The 18,800-nt window shown below is 42.3% G+C and overlaps 1 protein-coding gene across 2 annotated transcripts in view; it reads right to left on the minus strand.

Annotated features, from left to right (window-relative positions):
- plppr5b (phospholipid phosphatase related 5b) overlaps nucleotides 1–18,800 on the minus strand; it is a 132,830-nt gene that overhangs the window by 99,035 nt on the left and 14,995 nt on the right. For both annotated transcript variants that reach the window (XM_085467430.1, XM_085467429.1), the window contains exon 2: nucleotides 4,479–4,611. In XM_085467430.1, the coding sequence (XP_085323556.1) occupies nucleotides 4,479–4,611 (133 nt within the window). The remainder of the gene's footprint in view (nucleotides 1–4,478; nucleotides 4,612–18,800) is intronic.

Here is an 18,800-nt window from a genome sequence, read left to right on the forward strand (position 1 = left end):
CCTTCTTGCTTTTAGAATAGCTTTTCCTTTGTTGGATAAAATATTGTTTTTGTGGCAGTTCTCCTCTTCGAGCCAGAGCCTCGGTTTTAGGGTAAAGCAATTCTGAATCTGCATTAAAGTCATTCTTCTAGCGGGGATGGTGTTGATTCTTAATGTGGCACACTTTCATTACTTTACAAAACCCCTCTGCAGCTAAAGCTCTTCATCCTTCTTCTCCATGTTGCTGGGAAAAGACAACTTTATCATAAAGTCACTGTGGAGCACTTTCATAACTGACATCAATTAACACTAAGACATGAGCTTTATTCTGATACACTCTGGCACTGTTTAATGCAAGACAACCAATTCCAATATAAGATAAAGGGATAAAAGGAGCTTTAGTCTGCAATGAGAGGACTGTTAATGTTAAGGAGCAGCATGAATAGTGTGCTGAATGTGTAAATGCAAGGATAAAGCCAGGCCCCCAAGTGGATTCATCCCTAAGGAACTATGTAATACTCCTCAGTCTTATCTCCATCTCTCAATTACCCATCAGAGAGAAGAGGCCAACCTGCAGTGAATGATTCTTACACACTGACTCTGTTACTCTGATCTTCTCCTTAGCCCTTTTGTGTGACGTGTGAGAAAAATATTGCATTGAAGTTGGATATTATCGCATGGGCTCTTCTTCTTCTTCTTCTCTTTCGCTGCATCCTTTAGTGGCCATCCCTCTGTATGTCCTCCTTCACTACATCCATGAACCTCCTCTGAGGTCTTCCCCTCCTGCCCTTCAGGTCCATCTTCATCATCCTTTGTCCACCATTCAGTATCCTTCCTCTGCACATCTCCAAACCATCTCAACCTCTTTAACTTTGAGCTGTCCCTCTGATGTCCTCTTTGCTTATCCTGCCCGTGCTGCTCAGTCCAAATGAACATCTTCAGCTCATGTTGGGATCTTGGTGTCTGTCTAAGAAAGCAGCTGATCGAGGCAGCTAACAGGAGTGCAATGGGAATCAAGCTGCCAGAGAGACACTGAAAATTGCAAAAAGGTTTTGGAAGAAGCCATGTATGGGTCGTGCCAGGTTCTTTTTACAGTGGTGTTGAAACCCAGGCTGGCATGACAGAGCCCCAACCTGTGTAGCTGATGGGGGCACTGGCCCAGATGGTGTCTGAGCTGGCAGCTGTGCATCTGAAGCAGTTGGAGGAGGTACATGCCTGGAGCAAGCAGCAGACAGAAGTATTGGAAAACCTCATCACTTGTTCTGGCTCCTTGCTGACTGGAGGAGGCCCAGGTGGCAGTTATGAGCCTCCACGCAACAGCAAGGGCACCCTTCCTACATTAGATGGACCATCCTAGACTGGATAGACCATTGGTGCTGGTTCCGGAACAGTTTGATAGGGTTGCAGACAGCCCTTCGCTTAAGTGAGGTGACTGCATGAAGCCACGGCCAGGAAGCTGCAGCCCTAAGTAAACCTCAGCTGCTCGACACTGTCGTCCAGGAGCAGTTTGTCTCGGTCAGAACAGTGGAGTGAGTTCACTGTCACTGGCTGGCGAGCCTCAAGCAGCTTGGGTGGAACCACCATGGGAGCAGCTGGGGCAAGCAGCGACCAACTGACCAGTCCTGGCCCAAAGGAAGAGGCACCCGGTGGCATCACCAGCCCGGCCAGTGGTTATGGAGCTCTAGCCATTTCCTCCCACTGGAAATGGATACTAACCCCTTCTCTAACCCCTTCTCCTCTGTTGTTTCTCTGCAGGTCATGAGGGCTATGGAAGTTGTGCTCAGCTCATCGGAGCAGCACAAGCATCAGAGCAAGAGTGCTGGAGATGTGGGCGACTAGTGCACATCCGCCAGGACTGCCCGTTATTGGAGGTGAAGTGGGTGTTCCGCGTCGCCCATCCTGAGACATCCTGCCCCAGTCCAGGAGACGAGGGTGCCAATGGTCACAACAAACGCGATAAACTGATCTGGAAAGCCAGCAATGTTGTGGGGATGGAGCTGGACTCCCTTATGATGTCCAAGGCGAGCACAATGGTGGACAATACCTCCCGCCCACACTATGACATCCTGGCCTGTCACAGGAGGGTGTTCAGTGAGAGACTGAACTTACCCAAATGCACCACTGAACGGCACAGGAAATCATTCCTGCCGGTCCATACGGGTCAAACCGCCAAATCAATGATGTAATTTTAACTGCCTTCAATCAGCCCTCACACATCTGACTCATATGTTAGAGTGCTGTTCATTGACTTCAGCATTCAACACAATCATTCCCCAGCAACTCATTAACAAACTAGATCTGGTGGGGCTCAGCACCTCGCTGTGTAACTGGCTGCTGGATTTCCTGACAGGAAGACAGCAGATAGTACGGGTCGGCAACAACACCTTTAGCTCAAGAACACTGAATACGTGGGCTCCCAACGATGTATGTTGAGCCCCCTTCTCAACTGCACACCATCACACAGCTACATCAAGTTGGCCTCAGACACAGCTGTGTCACATCAGCAACAACGATGAGACATAGAGGAGTGAAGTTAACCATCTGGCTGAGTGGTGCAGCAACAACAACCTTTCCCTGAATGTGGAGAAGACTACGGAGATCACCACAGACCTCAGGAGAACTCACACCCTGCACACCCCACTAACCATCAACAGTGCTGCTGTGGAGAGGGTAAGCAGCACCAAGTTCCTGTGTGTGCACATCTCAGAAGATCTCTCCTGGTCAAAGAACACAGCATCACAGCCTCAACCGCCATTATTGGAAAATCTCGGAAAAAATAGTCCTTCATAAATTGCTGACCTTGTTAGAGACTAATGGAATCAGCGAGAAATTCCAATCTGGGTTTAAACCACGCCACAGTACCGAGACAGCGCTATTAAGAGTTTTTAATGACCTCCTTTTAACTGCTGATTCAGGGCGCTCAGTGGTCCTAGTTTTATTTGACTTAACGATACGGTTGATTAGGGCTGTTCGATATAACGATATATATCAGCTGACGATATAAAAACGTCCATCGTTTCATTTTATGCTATCGTTTGTTTCGTGGTGTCGCAAAAGAAACTGTTTACGTCAATATTTGTGTGGATGCCCTTGAGGGCATCCACACTATTGAGATCCTGTTTCTCTTTATTCTTTATTCCACTATATTCCAGTTGCTTCCGTACACTTTTTGGCACTTAACTACTCCCACAGTTTTCATCAGATTTTCACCGTTCAAACTTTAAAAAATTCTGCTCTTTCTGCTAATGCCGGCTATAACTTTTGGTGTTCATAACTTCTATACTTTTTGAGATATTGAATTTTTTTTGCAATATTTTTTGCCCATTTCTGCCATATCATCAGTGGCCTCACTGATTTTCCTTGCCGGGCTGACCTGTTCTCTCTTTGTCTTATATTTAATATAACCACACTACGGACGGACAAGTGCCTGTTTTTACACGTTGTCGTTAGCAACCAAGACGGTAAAAAAATGGCGTGGCTCCGCCGTCTGCTTGTTTGTTTTGCATACCTTTTACAATAAAGCTCAAAATCCTGTTGAGACTTTTCAAAATAAACTAAATCCCATGAAAGAGTATGGAGAGCATTTATGGATGAGAAGCAAAAAAGAGCCATCGGGGTGCTAAAAAATAAACCTTAGACTCAAACGTTAGAGCAGGCTTTTCCCGGCAGCACGCCGTGTAATAAATACTCACAAAGAAAACAACGGCCGTTACAACTTATGTCTAAAAATGTATCGTTTCATGCATCGGTTAAAAGTCTCAACTCCAGGTACATGACGCCCAGCTGGAAACACTTCAATGCAAGTCAATCTGCCTGAGATTCACAGAATTTACAGAAAATGTTAAATTCTTGTGATTTATATCGTTATCGGGATGATAGATGTCTTATATCGGGATATGAGATTTTGGTCATATCGCACAGCCCTACGGTTGATCACAATATTCTCCTGGCAAGGCTAGAACAAGTAGTTGGACTTAAAGGTAATGAATGTCCTTTCATGGTTTAAATAATACTTATCCAAGAGGTCTTTCTCTTCGTTTAAGGCATGGCTCTGTAGAGCACCACTGTCACTGTGGAAATGCAAACGCACCCACATTTGCCACTAAAAACAGACCTGCAACACAAACGTATTCAGGAGCCCCCAGTTTTAATCAGAAACACTGATAACCCAACAGCAGCAGCAATGATGACGCTGGCACAGTTACACAATGCAAAGAGCAAACAGGTGGAGCTTTACTGAGACGATTAGTTCAGGTTGAGTGAAAGAAAAGTTGTTTCTAGCGTCCAAAACATCAGTGCTGTTCCTGTAGTCGATCTTAGTTTTTCAATTTAGTGGGAAAAAGTGTGTTTGTTGATCAAAGGACCTGATCAACAAACTCAACTAACTAGTTTATTATGTGAATGTCACATGTGGCCAGTTTTCTCACAGACTTATAGAAAAACATTCAGCTTTGACAGGTGAAGTAACAGAAACAAGCATACACACGCCTAAAACTTACCGAGGAAGCGGAATGTCCTGCGTACCAGCGGGTTGAGGTAACAGCAGTCTCCGGTGGCCACCGTCTTCTCTAAACGGTCAAACTCCTTGGACGTGTACTGGACCAGAAACAGCACAGTCTCTGTCACTGTGATCTAGGAGAAATAGGGGCCACATACACAAAGAAAACAGATTACTGAAAGGAGCAGCACTTTACCTGTGAGTGGGTGCTGCTAGTGTGGGTGGTGTTATTTTGTCAGTCATTCGTACCAGTGCTCTCTCAGTGGGCTCCATCACTAGTGACACAGCTGCTGAATACACAAAAGGACTCAAGCCTGTCTATGTGCAAATATGTATGCTTTTGAAAACAGGACCGAGCCCACTTTCTATACAACTCTCTAAAGTTGACTATTAGCCAAAGAAAGCTGCTACAGACAAACATGGCAGGCCACTGATCCTTACACTATAGAAGTCTTCCAGTCCCCAGGGTGAGGTCTGAAGAGCTGGAGCAAACGTCTAAATCAGGGACGGATGGAAACCTTTCAAACAAGTAATTTTCTAAACAGCTGTTTACGTCAGGCAGCTTCAATGCAACATTAAAATTAATTATAAATAAACTGTATTTATTATTGTTTTCAGACACTGATGCCAGTGAGCAGCAGAATGGTGAATGTGTAACTGATGCAAAAGAAGCCAGTGTGTGTTTGTGGAATGAAAGAACAGTGTAACAGTGTAACAGTCAGTGAATCACTGACATGTGTGTGGCACCGAGTAATATCACACTTTATTAAACACACAGTTCCTGTTAGCAGACACACTCATGTTTGGGTCTGGATGTGGGATTTCTCTTCATGAGGAGAAAAATATGAAAGATCATGCCACTAGAGAACATAATAGCTTTTAGACACAAAAACTACGGTGGCTTAGGGAACCAGTGAAAAGTGATAGAAACCCGAGGTGACCAGTAAAAACAGGTACGGTGGTTGACGCAGTCACTCCTCTTCAGCTAAGGCAGTGTTTCCCAACCACTGCACCGCGGCACATAGGTGTGCCGTGAGAAATGATCAGGTGTGCCGTGGAAGATTATCTGGTTCCACCTGATTAGTAATCTAAGCGATCGGTGTGGGTATCGGGCAGAACAATTACATTCTCTTCCACTAGAGGGCAGTACAACTACCTGCTCTAATTAAATGGGTTGCCAGCTGTCAGTAAAACAGAAGAAGACGAAGAAGAAATTACATAACAGCCATGCTGTGAGTGAGCCGATGCAGCGTAATAGTAATAGATACATATGTGAAAGGACAAAGTAGTCAGTGGGACCTGGTGCTGGAGAAAACTCTGACCCCGATGAGGACCTAGCACAAGCACTGGTCAGAAGAAAGCAAAAAAGGTATACTGGGGACAAACCAAGCCAATTTTTTTCTTACTTCCCCTGTCATAAATCATAGCGCCATAACTCACTTTCTCTCATATGTCCAAGTTTTTCCCTGCAAATACTTTATTTCCCAGTCTGTTGGGACAGTTAACTAAGCAGTGTATTTGGTTCCTCCAGGGATCAAACCAGGCTGCTTTCACTCATTAGGTGAATGTAAAGCATCGCACTCTGGAGCCACTGAAAGAGTCCACACGATAGATCTCTTACATTAGACAACTGATAAAATATAACCAAATAAAACTCAACACCAACGCGACTGGCACCAGGTGGAGTGGAAGTGATGACCCTACCACGTCAGCTACTCATCATTGATATGAGGAGCTGTATTTCCATGGTGACACTGGTAGGGATGTACTGGGATGAAATACACTGCACACCGTGATAGTCGTAACATCAGTAAAAGAATGCAGGGCCTGCACTGTGCTCAGTAACACTGCACTGACCACTTTAAAGCCTGTTTTTCAAACAGAGCCACATGAGCCTATCTGACGATGATGAGGATCAAACTATGCTGGCTAAAAGTCACTGTTTTATCCTTTATTGTACACATATATGTATTGTATATGTGTGAATGTGTGCGTGAATGGGTGGATGGATGACTGGATATGTAAAGCGCTTTGGGGTCCTTAGGGACTAGTAAAAGCGCTATATAAATACAGGCCATTTACCATTTACCATTGTAGAATAGACCGTTGCACTCAGACACTAACAGCAGGGAGAATTCCCCCTCTCTGAGGAATTTGAGGGGGATGATCTGCCTGGACTGTTGTTGGCACCGGAAGGTACAAAACTTTGATGTTGATTCTGCTAGACCGAAAGTTCTCCCCCAAGTTTTTGACCAATCAATCCTGTTTTTATAACTTACAATAAAAAGTGATTACCTGGAAAGAGAAGAGCTCAAAGAAATCATTAAAAGACTCAAATTACCATGACATTCATGCCCATTGTGACTGTATGGAAACCTTTAACCACACCAGTATAGTTAGTAATTAAAACCTCAAGATGTCTTCTACAAGCCAGTACATTGTAGTAATGATACTATTTTTAGAGCCTCATCTCCTGACTTCGGTGCAGAAGATGAAGCTTGAAGAGGAAGACAATGAGGTGGAAATGAGAGAGGAGAAAGAGTAGTGGAGGAGAAGGCATGAAGAAAGACACAATAAGGAAAGAGATCATGTACAAATGCTAAATAGTCAAATATAATCTGAAAGAACTATTTGTGATCCTAAAATCAAAAGTTACTTATACGGTCTCTTGCATACATAAACACATAAAAAGTGAATAGAAGGGAAAGCAATGTTCATTTCAGCCGCTGTACTAAAGATGGTGGGGAAACAAGGCAAGCTGGGGAAACTAAACTAAAACCTAAACTGTAATAAACTCAAATTAACAAATATAAATATATATATATAGCAGCGTGTGGCTGCTATAATGCGGTTATGGCATTAACGTCATTTTAACGAGATTAACGCTAACAGCACGAATATATATATATATATATATATATATATATATATATATATATATATATATATATATATATATATCCATCCATTCGCTTCTGCTTATCCTTTTCAGGGTCGGGAGGGTGCTGGAGCCTACGCCAGCTGTCATAGGGTGAGAGGCGGGGTAGACCCTGGACAGGTCGCCAGTCTGTCGCAGGGCCAACACACAGACACAAACAACCATTGGGCAATTTAGATTGATCAGTTAACCTATCCCCACAAACTGCATGTCATTGGACTGTTGGAGGAAGCGGGAGTACCCGGGGAGAAATGTGGTGACGTTCCATCCGTCCATTTATTTTTGCATTTTTACTGCCATCTCAGATGTCATCAGGTGCCGTTGCTAGGCTGCAAATGTCACAGTAAAGCAGTGTGACAAGTAAAAAAGGGACAAAGGATAAATCTTCTGCTGTTTTTATTATGGGAGAAACTTGTGCTGTTGCCATGGTTTCATTCATTTTATTATGAGGAACAACAAAAGACATGGAGGAGTAGGCTCCACATGCTCAGCACAGCTCTGTTCTTACATGTCCCCCACATACATGTGTGCTGTCAGGACTACAACACGGTTCTTACACGACTGCGACAGACCTTAGAGTTTCCATCTGATTTCATGTTTAATGTTAAATGTATTCTGCATACATGGCCACACTACTGCATCGCGGGTGGATCACTTTGCTTTACGGCTACAAGCACACTTTAAGTAGTGACAGAATCACTTTCCAAGGAATCAAACATCATTAGAATATCAGCAAAGAACACAAACAAGCTTCTCGCTGTGCTACACACGGAGTAAGGCTGCTACAATATCATATCTCCACTACATCATTTTTGTAGCCCATGCATAATTATCTAGGTTATGAAATAGTTTAAAGTATTATCTTAGAATAATCTACAGTAAGAAATACCATTCACAAGTTGGAAAATTAAAGATGGTTCAAGTCCCAGAAATTCACCTGAGCTCAGCTCACCATGCAATGCTAAGAGAAACTGCGAAATCCCAAGAACTCCATCTCAGACCCTGTGGGCTGTAATTAGCACATTAAATATTAAAGTTCATGACAGTACAGTTAGAAAGACTCTGAAGAAATATGATTGGAGGTGTTCCCATGGGAAGCTGAACAAACAAGACTTTTGGAGCAAAGTTCTCTGAACAGATGAGACATGAGTGGAGATGCTGGTCACCTGGTACTCCACATTCACTGAGTCAACCACAAACTCTTATATATGCCAAACTATTCTAGAGTCAGAGGTGAGGCCCAGTCAATGTCCAGACCTTGAAATGCTGTGGTAGGACCTCAAGAGAGCTGTGCATAAAGGAATGACCACAAACGCCACACAACTGAAGCATTTGTGGAAAAACAGTGGGCCAGAATTCCTTACATTTAGTTAAATAAATAATGGCACTGTGTATTATTTCATGTGTTCTTCTGGTTTTATTTGACTACATTTACCTGGTAAGGATCAGATGATTTATTTTTTTTAATGTTAGAACTATTTACTCTCTACCTTCAGATTGTTGATCATGGACATGTTATTACCGTAAGTTACCACTTCAGGGGTTATTATTAAAAGTCTTGCATGCTAGGGTTAGCCAGACCCTTTAGCAACCCCAGTGTATTGCCTGTGATCATCATTGAGAATGGCAAGAAATGGCTAAGGGGCTGCCTGATTTCCAAAAAGCCTGAGCAGCACTTTGTCCCACTTTCTCACTGGCTGTAACACAAGCTGACAGGTCCACAGTGACAATGTGCTACTTGTTTAGTCCCTTAACCACCTCTCTGCCCTCTCTCTGTCCTTATCGTCCTCACTGTAGAGCTATACGCCATTGGTTAAGTCATGCTGACAAGGCCAGGGTGACCTCAGCAGCTCCTCAGTCAGGGATGAACTTGCTCACTTCTTTCAGTCTCTTCTCTTTGAATCTTGCTTATTTAATTTCACACCAGTCTATATCAAAGCACTGAGCTCTGTTCATCAGTAAGACAGAATCCACTTACACTGAACCAGCGTCTCAATACGTCTCAATTCTCAAGCCAATAATTGGGTTTGCAGTGGCAATCCATTTTACCAGAACAGTGAGACCTAGCTAGTAAATTGAAGAAGATTTGAGCATGCTGACACCAAGAGATTCCCAGGACATTTTTAGACACTGAAGCCTCTCGTCTGTGTGGTATGCATCTGTACACAGCAGTCATTTAAAAGGAGGCTCTGAACAGTGGCCCAAAACAAGCAGCCCCATCAATGACTGGCCACCACGGTGCATGATAAAGTACTCATGGCATGAAGAGCTGTTGATGCTCATCTTGCTAGAAAATCCAATCCAATCCAACTTTATTTACTGTATATAGCACTTTTAAAAACAACAAAGTTGACCAAAGTGCTTTCCAATAATAAAACAGAGATAGAAAAGGTTGCAGAACCCTCTCTTAAGACATATTTTAAGCATAGAAGCATGCAGGAATTTAGAAACGCCTGTGTGGTTCAGAATGATGATGGCTGTGCTGATCAGGGGCAGGGAGTGTTTTCATGTGTAAGGTTGTGCATTCAAAACGTTTCCTTTTAACAGAAAACAGACACACAGAGTAAGATGGCTAGAGATAAATAATAACTAATGATTAAATGCAGAGTGGTGTATAAATACATAATGAGTGAAAAAAGGTGAGTGAGGTCTAAATATTGGCATCAAACTAAGTTATGTGCTCAGATTCATATATTGAAGAAAAAAGTTCCAAATCTATCCAAAGCAGATGTCGCTTCAACCAAACCAAGTCTCCTAACAATGACACAACTGTTCTCTCAGTTTTAAGCACATTTGTTTTCTCTCCAACATAAGCAACAGTGTTTTCCTTTTTGTTCCTTTGTAAGATGAATTATGAAAGAGATTGTTATGGCTGCTCAGGGGTCTGTGAACCTTTTTAATAGACTAAAACACACCCCAACCACAGCATGGTTACACACTCACTTATTCAGTCATTTATATTTCTGTGGGGACAAGCACAGCATGAAGAGTAGCATAAAACTTATATGAATGAAATTAAAATTAAAATCAACCTTTAAGATTTAATATTGAATCTTTAAACTATGATGAGTTTGCATTTTCAACCCAAACAGCAGGACATGGGACCAGTGCAGAAACAGAAGGAGAGCCTTTCCCCATTATGAAACTGGAAGTGCCTGCAACATATCAAACAACCGTGTTTGATATGTCAAAATCTTAAAATTCAGGTGTTTTCAGTCCGACAGGTACACCACCTGTCAAACGTTTTATAACACCCTCATTTTTCTGTTTTTATTGCTATTCAAGTGGTTCAAATCCAATGAATAGCTTGATGGTACAAAGGTAAGTGGTGACTTAACTGGTTTAACTGCCAGAGGTTACAAAAGGGTAGGGTTACCCAAAACTGAAAAATAATGTACATTTCAGAATTATACAACAGGTCTTTTTCAGAGAACAGAGCGTCAGAGCGTCAGTGCCCATAGGTGTGAATGTGAGTCCGAACGGTTGTCTGTCTCTATGTGTTAGTGTAACCGGTGTGATTCTGCGTTGTGTCTGATAAAAAAGGTAAAAGAAAGAAAGACCTCCAAGTAAATAATTTGCCCACTCCAGCTCCTCTCCCACAGGGGAATTGTAGAAAAAGGGCATTTATTTTTACATTAAACATAAAATATGCATTTACACGTAACATATTTGACATAAGATAAAACAAAAACATCAACATGAAATCCGACATACCTGATAAAAAAAGGTAAAAGAAAGAAAGACCTCCAAGTAAATAATTTGCCCACTCCAGCTCAACCCACCACAGCTCCCAAGCTAGCAAGGAGTATATATTCATGCTAGCATTTATGGAGCCTAAAACACATTTATGATACACACATACTACACACTTATCACATCTTACAAAAACAGGCTTAATAATGACAATAACTGAACTAACATCGCAATCATAAACATCAGGGTGGCTAAATATGAATTATGTGTGTTTTTAAGGTGTTGGAAAGAAATGACACCCACCTCTCCCACAGGGGAATTGTAGAAAAAGGGGAGAGGCAAAAGGGGTACACTGTATTTATAGTATTGCACCAAAGAAGAAGAAGAAAACAATAAGGAGGGGCTCTAACTGATAATGAACATAACTACAGGCTTGGAGGTCCTAAAAGTCAGGTATGATAGGAGCAGTTTGGGGGTTTAGAATACATTTTGTGTAATTATAACAATGTGATTTATGACTCTGTTACATTAGTCCTGCGACAGACTGGCGACCTGTCCAGGGGGTCTGCTTCATCTCCCTCCCGCCAACAGGGATAAGAAGGGAATGGATGCAAAAGAAATGGCTGTTGCAAACTACCGTAGGCTGTAAATGGCATGTTGTGTGGCATGGTACACCCCCGCCCACCACCACTACCAGAAAAAATAACATAAACAAAAAAACTATTAATAACTATTCCGACCTGTCTAATATGTAATATTAACAGGAGGCTGAGGGTCTGTGTGCAGCATGAAACCAGCTGCACCACCTCTGGGCTGATATGCAGAGCATGGGGCTTTCTGGCTAAGCCCAGTGAGCATCAGAGCAAATCTGTCTAAAAGCCAGACTGTACAACACCAAACATAGCAGTGTTACCCAGATCTGTGACAAGCATCAGTGTTGGAAAAACATCTTGTTTGTTCCTTACACCTCTATGCAAACTCACTGGGATGGCTTCATGGAGATGAATGCCAGCACTCTGTGCTGGGACAACTGAAAATAACAACTAACAAATCACTTTACTTTCCAAGTCACAGTCTCTACAGATCTGCCTTTAACACTGAGAACACTGGATATGTCACAGATATTGGAAATATCCTTGCTTCAATAGATAGTCCACTTACGTTTCTGGATTAAAAGGTGTAAGAAGCACACAGAGGCCTGCCTCCCAGCACAATTCAACCCCATACAGGATCGACCCTTCCACTGCGGATGCTATTGCCATCACTCTTCATACCACGCTGACCCTCCTGGAACACTCAGGTAAATAGGTTACAGGTAAGCATTCAGTATGCCGGCCATCGTAGTGCAGTGAGTGCTGGACCTGAAGCTCCCACATTCAGCCTGTACCTGGATTAAAGACTTGGAGATTATGTATCGGAATTTCAGGAGCAGGACCACACCTCCAAACACGCTCCTTCCGGTTGTCATCTACAGAGGTTCCCCCAGTTCTGCAAGCTGTACATTCTCATTTACATTCCCCACCCTCCCTCCCTCCTTGTTCTCAATTCTTTAACTTCCTCATTTCTGTTTAGTACATGGGGATCAGAATCAGAATCAGAATCAGAATCAGAAAGGGTTTTATTGCCAAATGTTGAGCAGGTTTACAACATTAGGAAATTGCTGCGGTGCTTCAGTGCAAACATACTGTCATAAATTGCGCTTAAATAGACATGAAAAAATAAAAGTAAGAATAAGAATTAAAAGTGCTACGTAGAAAGATATATGCATGAGATATACATGAGATATATACATGAGAATAAGAATTAAAAGTGCTACGTAGAAAGATATATACATGAGTGCAGGTGGTGATCAGTGCCAAACATGGAATGATGCAGTGAACACAGCGTAGGGTCATGTGTTAGTGGTGGGAACAGTCGTACGTTTATTGTTCATGTGTTCAACAGCAGAGGGGAAGAAACTGTTCTTATGGCGAGAGGTTCTGGTGCGAATGGACCGGAGCCTCCTGCCTGAGGGGAGCAGGTCAAACAGACTGTGTCCAGGGTGAGAGGGGTCAGCTGAGATCCGAGCTGCACGCCCCAGTGTCCTGGAGGTGTACAGGTCCTGCAGAGATGGGAGTCTGCAGCCAATCACCTTCTCAGCAGAGCGCACAACACGCTGCAGTCTCTGTTTGTCCCTGATAGTGGCTCCAGCGTACCACACGGTGATGGAGGAGGTGAGGATGGACTCGATGATTGCGGTGTAGAATTGCATCATCGTCCGTGTTGGCAGGTTGAATTTCTTCAGCTGCCTCAGGAAGTACATCCTCTGCTGGGCTTTCTTGATGACGGAGGTGATGGTGGGCTCCCACTTCAGGTCCTGGGTGATGGTGGTACCCAGGAAGCGGAATGAGTCCACAGAGGTGATGGGGGTGTCAGTCAGGATGATGGGGGGGAGTGGGGCTGTGTGCTTCCTGAAGTCCACAATAATCTCCACTGTCTTCTGGGCATTCAGAACCAGGTTGTTGTGGCTGCACCAGGACACCAGACGTTCAACCTCCCTCCTGTAGGCAGACTCATCCCCGTCCGAGATGAGCCCAATAACGGTGGTGTCATCTGCAAACTTGATTAGCTTGACAGACTGGTGGGTGGAGGTGCAGCAGTTGGTGTACAGGGAGAAGAGCAGAGGAGAAAGAACACAGCCCTGAGGGGAGCCGGTGCTGATGGTCCGGGAGTCCGAGACATTCTTTCCCAGCCTCACATGCTGCTTCCTGTCCGTCAGGAAGTCAGTGATCCACCGGCAGATGGGATCAGGCACATTCATCTGGGAAAGCTTGCCTCGGAGATGATCTGCCAGGCCCGGGAGCCGCCGCCAGTCCCCTTCGAGGCCTTCCCCAAACCACAGCTCAGTTCATGTCCAAGCATCACCTTTACCTACTAAAACGCTGTCAAACCTCAAATGAGGACGTGGGCCCAGCGAGTGAAATTCTTTTAAACAGACCACAGCGTGTAAAACTTGCCCCCAGTTATCGATCTACAAGCTCGTAGCATGCGTGATAATCTGGTATTTTCTGGTATTCCAGAAGCCGCTGGAGAGGACGCGGAGACCACGGTAAAAAGCTTCATCAAAACCCACCTGAAGCTGCCGGAGGACACTGTGAAGAACATCGTCTTCGATAGGGTACATCGCCTCGGCCCCATTCGGGCTACGGCCGGGAGACCACGTCCTATCGTGGCCAAATTCGGCCACTTCAAACAAAAGCAACATGTGAAAAGCCGCGGCAGGGAATTAAAAGGAACGGACTTCAGCGTGAACGACCAGTTCCCCAAAGAGATCTTGGAACGACGCAGGGTCCTCTTCCCAATCCGACGCGGCTTCATCCAGAAGGGCTCCCGCGCTGTCATCGCTGTGGACCGGCTGTACGTGGACGGACAGCTCCACCGCGACCCCAACATCACTCCGTGGCTGTATTAACCTCACACCAGATAAGAATCAGCTACACCATTTCCCTATCCACTCACACTAACTTGCATTAACATCTGTTTAACTTACCAGTATCAAATCGCATCTTAAAGTGTGATTTCATAGCAGAATTAACACCGTCACTCTCCGTCAGTGATTTAATTGGAATGTTTACGTTTTGTTTCTGTTTTTTTTTTCTTCTCGTTTTTTTTTTTTTTTTCCTCCTCTCTTTTCCCCCTCTTGGTTTTATGCTGCTCACCCCTGTCCTTGGTTTCTTTCTTTATTCCTTTCACTGCCTCGATCACCTGCTTCGACACTCATCCACAAACATCCTTTATTTCGACACATACGCACCATGCACCACACTTAAGCCAAGCCTACTCATATTAGTAACTATGCATACACAAAGTCAGACTCAGGGAGCATCTCGCCACACATTTTTTCTCTCTCTCCTTCTCTTTATTTATGAACAAGTGACGTATTCTCTCCACCTGTCTAAGCGACGCACACAGCATACATCCCTAGTTATACACAAACATCTATGGGTACACTGAGGTTCATTACATGGAATATAAATGGAGCTGGCTCCAGAGAAAAGAGGTTAAAAATATTTAACCAACTCAAAAAACTACAGGCAGATGTTGTCCTATTACAAGAGACCCACAGACCTCTTAGAGGTTCGAATGAACTTAAAACACCTGAGTTTCCTAATGTGTTCTCAGCTTGTTATAATTCTAGACAAAGGGGAGCAGCAATTTTAATACATAAAAATATTAATTTCACAGTACTCGATACAGTTATAGATCCAGAGGGCAGATTCTTAATCATTAAACTATCTATACGTGATAAAAATCTATATATTGCAAGTGTATATGGTCCAAATGTTGATGATCCCTCATTCTTTCACGGTTTTTTCAGTGCACTCTCTGAACACTTAGATGGCACACTTGTTCTTGGAGGCGACCTCAACCTTGGACTAAATGAAGACATGGATAGGCTCAATACAGCGGGAACTCAGCGTAATTGGCAGTCCACAAATATAATCAAACAGTATATGAGTGACTTTGGTCTTTGCGATGCATGGCGCTCCCTTCACCCCACCAGTAAGGAATATACTTTTTTCTCACATGTTCATCACTCCTACTCTCGTCTGGATTATTTTTTGGTCAGCAGCTCACTGCTGAACGACATTTCAGACACTGAGATTCACCCTATAGCTGTCAGCGATCATGCTCCTGTATCTTTAACACTAATGCACAAGAATAATACTACGCCAAGAAAAAACTGGAGATTTAATATATCACTACTTAAAGATGAAGACTTTATTAAATATTTTAAAAAAGAGTGGACTTCATATTTGGACTATAATGACACTCCCGAAACATCAGCTTCTGTTCTATGGGAAGCAGGGAAAGCTGTGATGAGAGGTAAAATAATTTCTTTCTCATCACATAAAAAGAAAAAAGAAAACAAAAATATTCAGGAATTAGAAAAAAACATCAAATCACTAGAAGAAGCCTACGCGTCCCACCAAGATCAGGAAACATTGAACAAAATACGCAAAACAAAACTAGAATTAAATGAGATAATTGATAAAAAAACAAAATTCTTAGTACAAAGACTACGCCTACAAAATTATGAACATGGTAATAAATCCGGTCAATTTCTAGCAAACCAGCTAAAAATAAATAAAGAAAAAACAACTATATGTGCTGTTCAAGATTCATCTGGGAACACATTATATGAACCGATACAAATAAACAACATTTTCAGGGATTTCTATAAAACGTTGTATTCACCACAAATAAACCCATCTAAAAAAGAAATTGATCAGTTTTTGGACAACATAACTCTTCCAAAATTATTGGACACTCAAGCAATGGCACTGGATTCACCACTGACACCAGGTGAACTCCAGGAAGCCCTGATAAGTATGCACAATAATAAGGCTCCAGGTCCAGATGGCTTTCCTGCAGAATTCTACAAAGAATTCTGGTCGATTCTAGCACCAGTTTTCTACAGAACGTTGTTGGAAATTAAAGAAAAGGGCAGACTTCCATCAAATATGAATTCTGCAAACATTAATCTCCTGCTAAAACCAGGCAAAGACCCTGTATATCCCTCAAGCTATCGTCCAATATCCCTTATAAATGTAGACCTTAAAATAATCTGCAAAGCTCTCTCAAAGAGACTGGAGAAAATAACCCCCCTCTTAATTCATCCTGACCAAACTGGTTTCATAAAAGGTAGGCACTCATCAACAAATACACGTAGATTACTTAATTTGATAGACTACTCATACAGTAAAAACCTAGAAACTACAATATTCTCTTTAGACGCAGAAAAAGCATTTGACAGAGTTAACTGGAAATTTCTATTTGCAACTTTACACAAATTTGGTTTTGGATCCTCTTTCATAAACTGGTTAAAAATATTATATAATTCCCCAACAGCTTGTGTTAGAACAAATGACCAGACATCCTCCAGCTTCTGTCTCTTGAGGGGCACCAGGCAGGGATGCCCACTCTCCCCTTCACTATTTGCAATTTTTATTGAACCACTAGCAGCAGCAATTAGACAGAATTCAGTAATTAAGGGCATAAAATGCAAGAACGTGGAACATAAAATCAGCCTTTATGCGGATGATGTGTTACTCTTTCTCCAAAATTCACAAACCAATATCTCTGGGGTGATTGAATTGATAAACTCTTTTGCAAGAATATCAGATTACTCAATTAACTGGTCAAAATCTACAGTCCTACCGATTAATTGCTCCTTCCATAATTCCTCTTCTACACCACTGCAATCGGGAAATATAAAATATTTAGGTATTAATGTTTCTCCCAAGCTTGCAGATCTAACTAAATTAAACCATATCCCACTTTTAAAGAAGGTAGAAGATGATCTGGCTAGATGGAAATGTCTACCCATATCACTCATGGGAAGGGTTGCCGCTATAAAAATGATGGTCTTACCAAAAATAAATGATTTATTCTCAATGATCCCAACTAAACCGCCACAAGATTGGTTCAGATCTCTAGATTCATGTATGTCCAAATTCCTTTGGAAAAATAAACCCCCACGTATAAGCTTAAAAACACTACAAAAGACCAAGGATAAAGGAGGACTAGAACTGCCTAACTTTCAGCACTACTTCTTAGCCAACAGGCTTCAGTTTATCTCAGGATGGCTAAAACACACCCTCTTAGATGAACCTTGGCTAGATGTAGAACAAGCACTCTGCAATAATCTAGAGATCTCAGACCTACCATTTATCAGCTCAAACATCCAACGACATGAATGCTTTAAAAGCATCAACATCAGCTCTTCTCTGACAGCATGGTGGGAGTTTCTAAAATTGACGGCGTCTTCATTAATCCCATGCAAACGTACACCTATCTGGAACAACCCTGACATATTACAAAACAATAATATGATAAACTTTTCAGATTGGAGTGATAAAGGAATCAAATATTTAGAACATATACTAGAAGGAACAGAATTTATTTCATTTGACGGACTAGTTACACAATATGGGATCAACAAGAAAAGATTTTTAGAATATCAACAAATTAAATCCATAGTAAAAAAGAAATTTAAACCGGGTCAAGTTGAACTACAAACACCACCAAGTGTGGTTCAATTTCTTACTCTTAAAATCCCCCAAATTACTATCCAAAATATACAGAATGCTTTCTAAAACAGATGAATCAATATCACTTCCTATTGCAAAATGGGAAGCGGATTTATCAGTTAACTTAGACCTAAACTTCTGGTCTCAGATTTGCTTAAAAACCTTTCATCTAATTAGAAATCCCAGTCTTCAATTAATTCAATACAAAATATTACATAGAGTGCACTATACAGGTCATCGGATGTTCAAGATGGGCTTTACGTCTACCAACAACTGCTCACACTGCCAAACCAATTCACCGGACAATTATATCCACGCTCTTTGGTTCTGTCCACCAGTTCAGAAGTTTTGGCGCGAGATATGTGAAGACTTATCAAAGTGTCTGAAATGTAACATTCCAACTTCCCCCTTAGTGTGTTTGTTGGGCAGCTTAGATAATGTCACTTCAGAAAAGAATATCGCCCATATGGTTTTCACTGCCCTATGCATAGCCAAGAAAACAGTCCTCATGAACTGGAAAAATAAAAATAATCTTAATTCTAACCAATATAGAAATTATCTATTAGATTACATTAGTCTTGATACAGCCTCTGCCACCACATCAGATCAATTGCTCTGG

The sequence above is a fragment of the Copadichromis virginalis genome, linkage group LG9 (genome assembly GCF_057382275.1).
Source record: "Copadichromis virginalis isolate Kocher_CV1m ecotype Utaka linkage group LG9, C_Virginalis_male_GT1.1, whole genome shotgun sequence".
Classification (NCBI taxonomy): Eukaryota; Metazoa; Chordata; class Actinopteri; order Cichliformes; family Cichlidae; genus Copadichromis; species Copadichromis virginalis.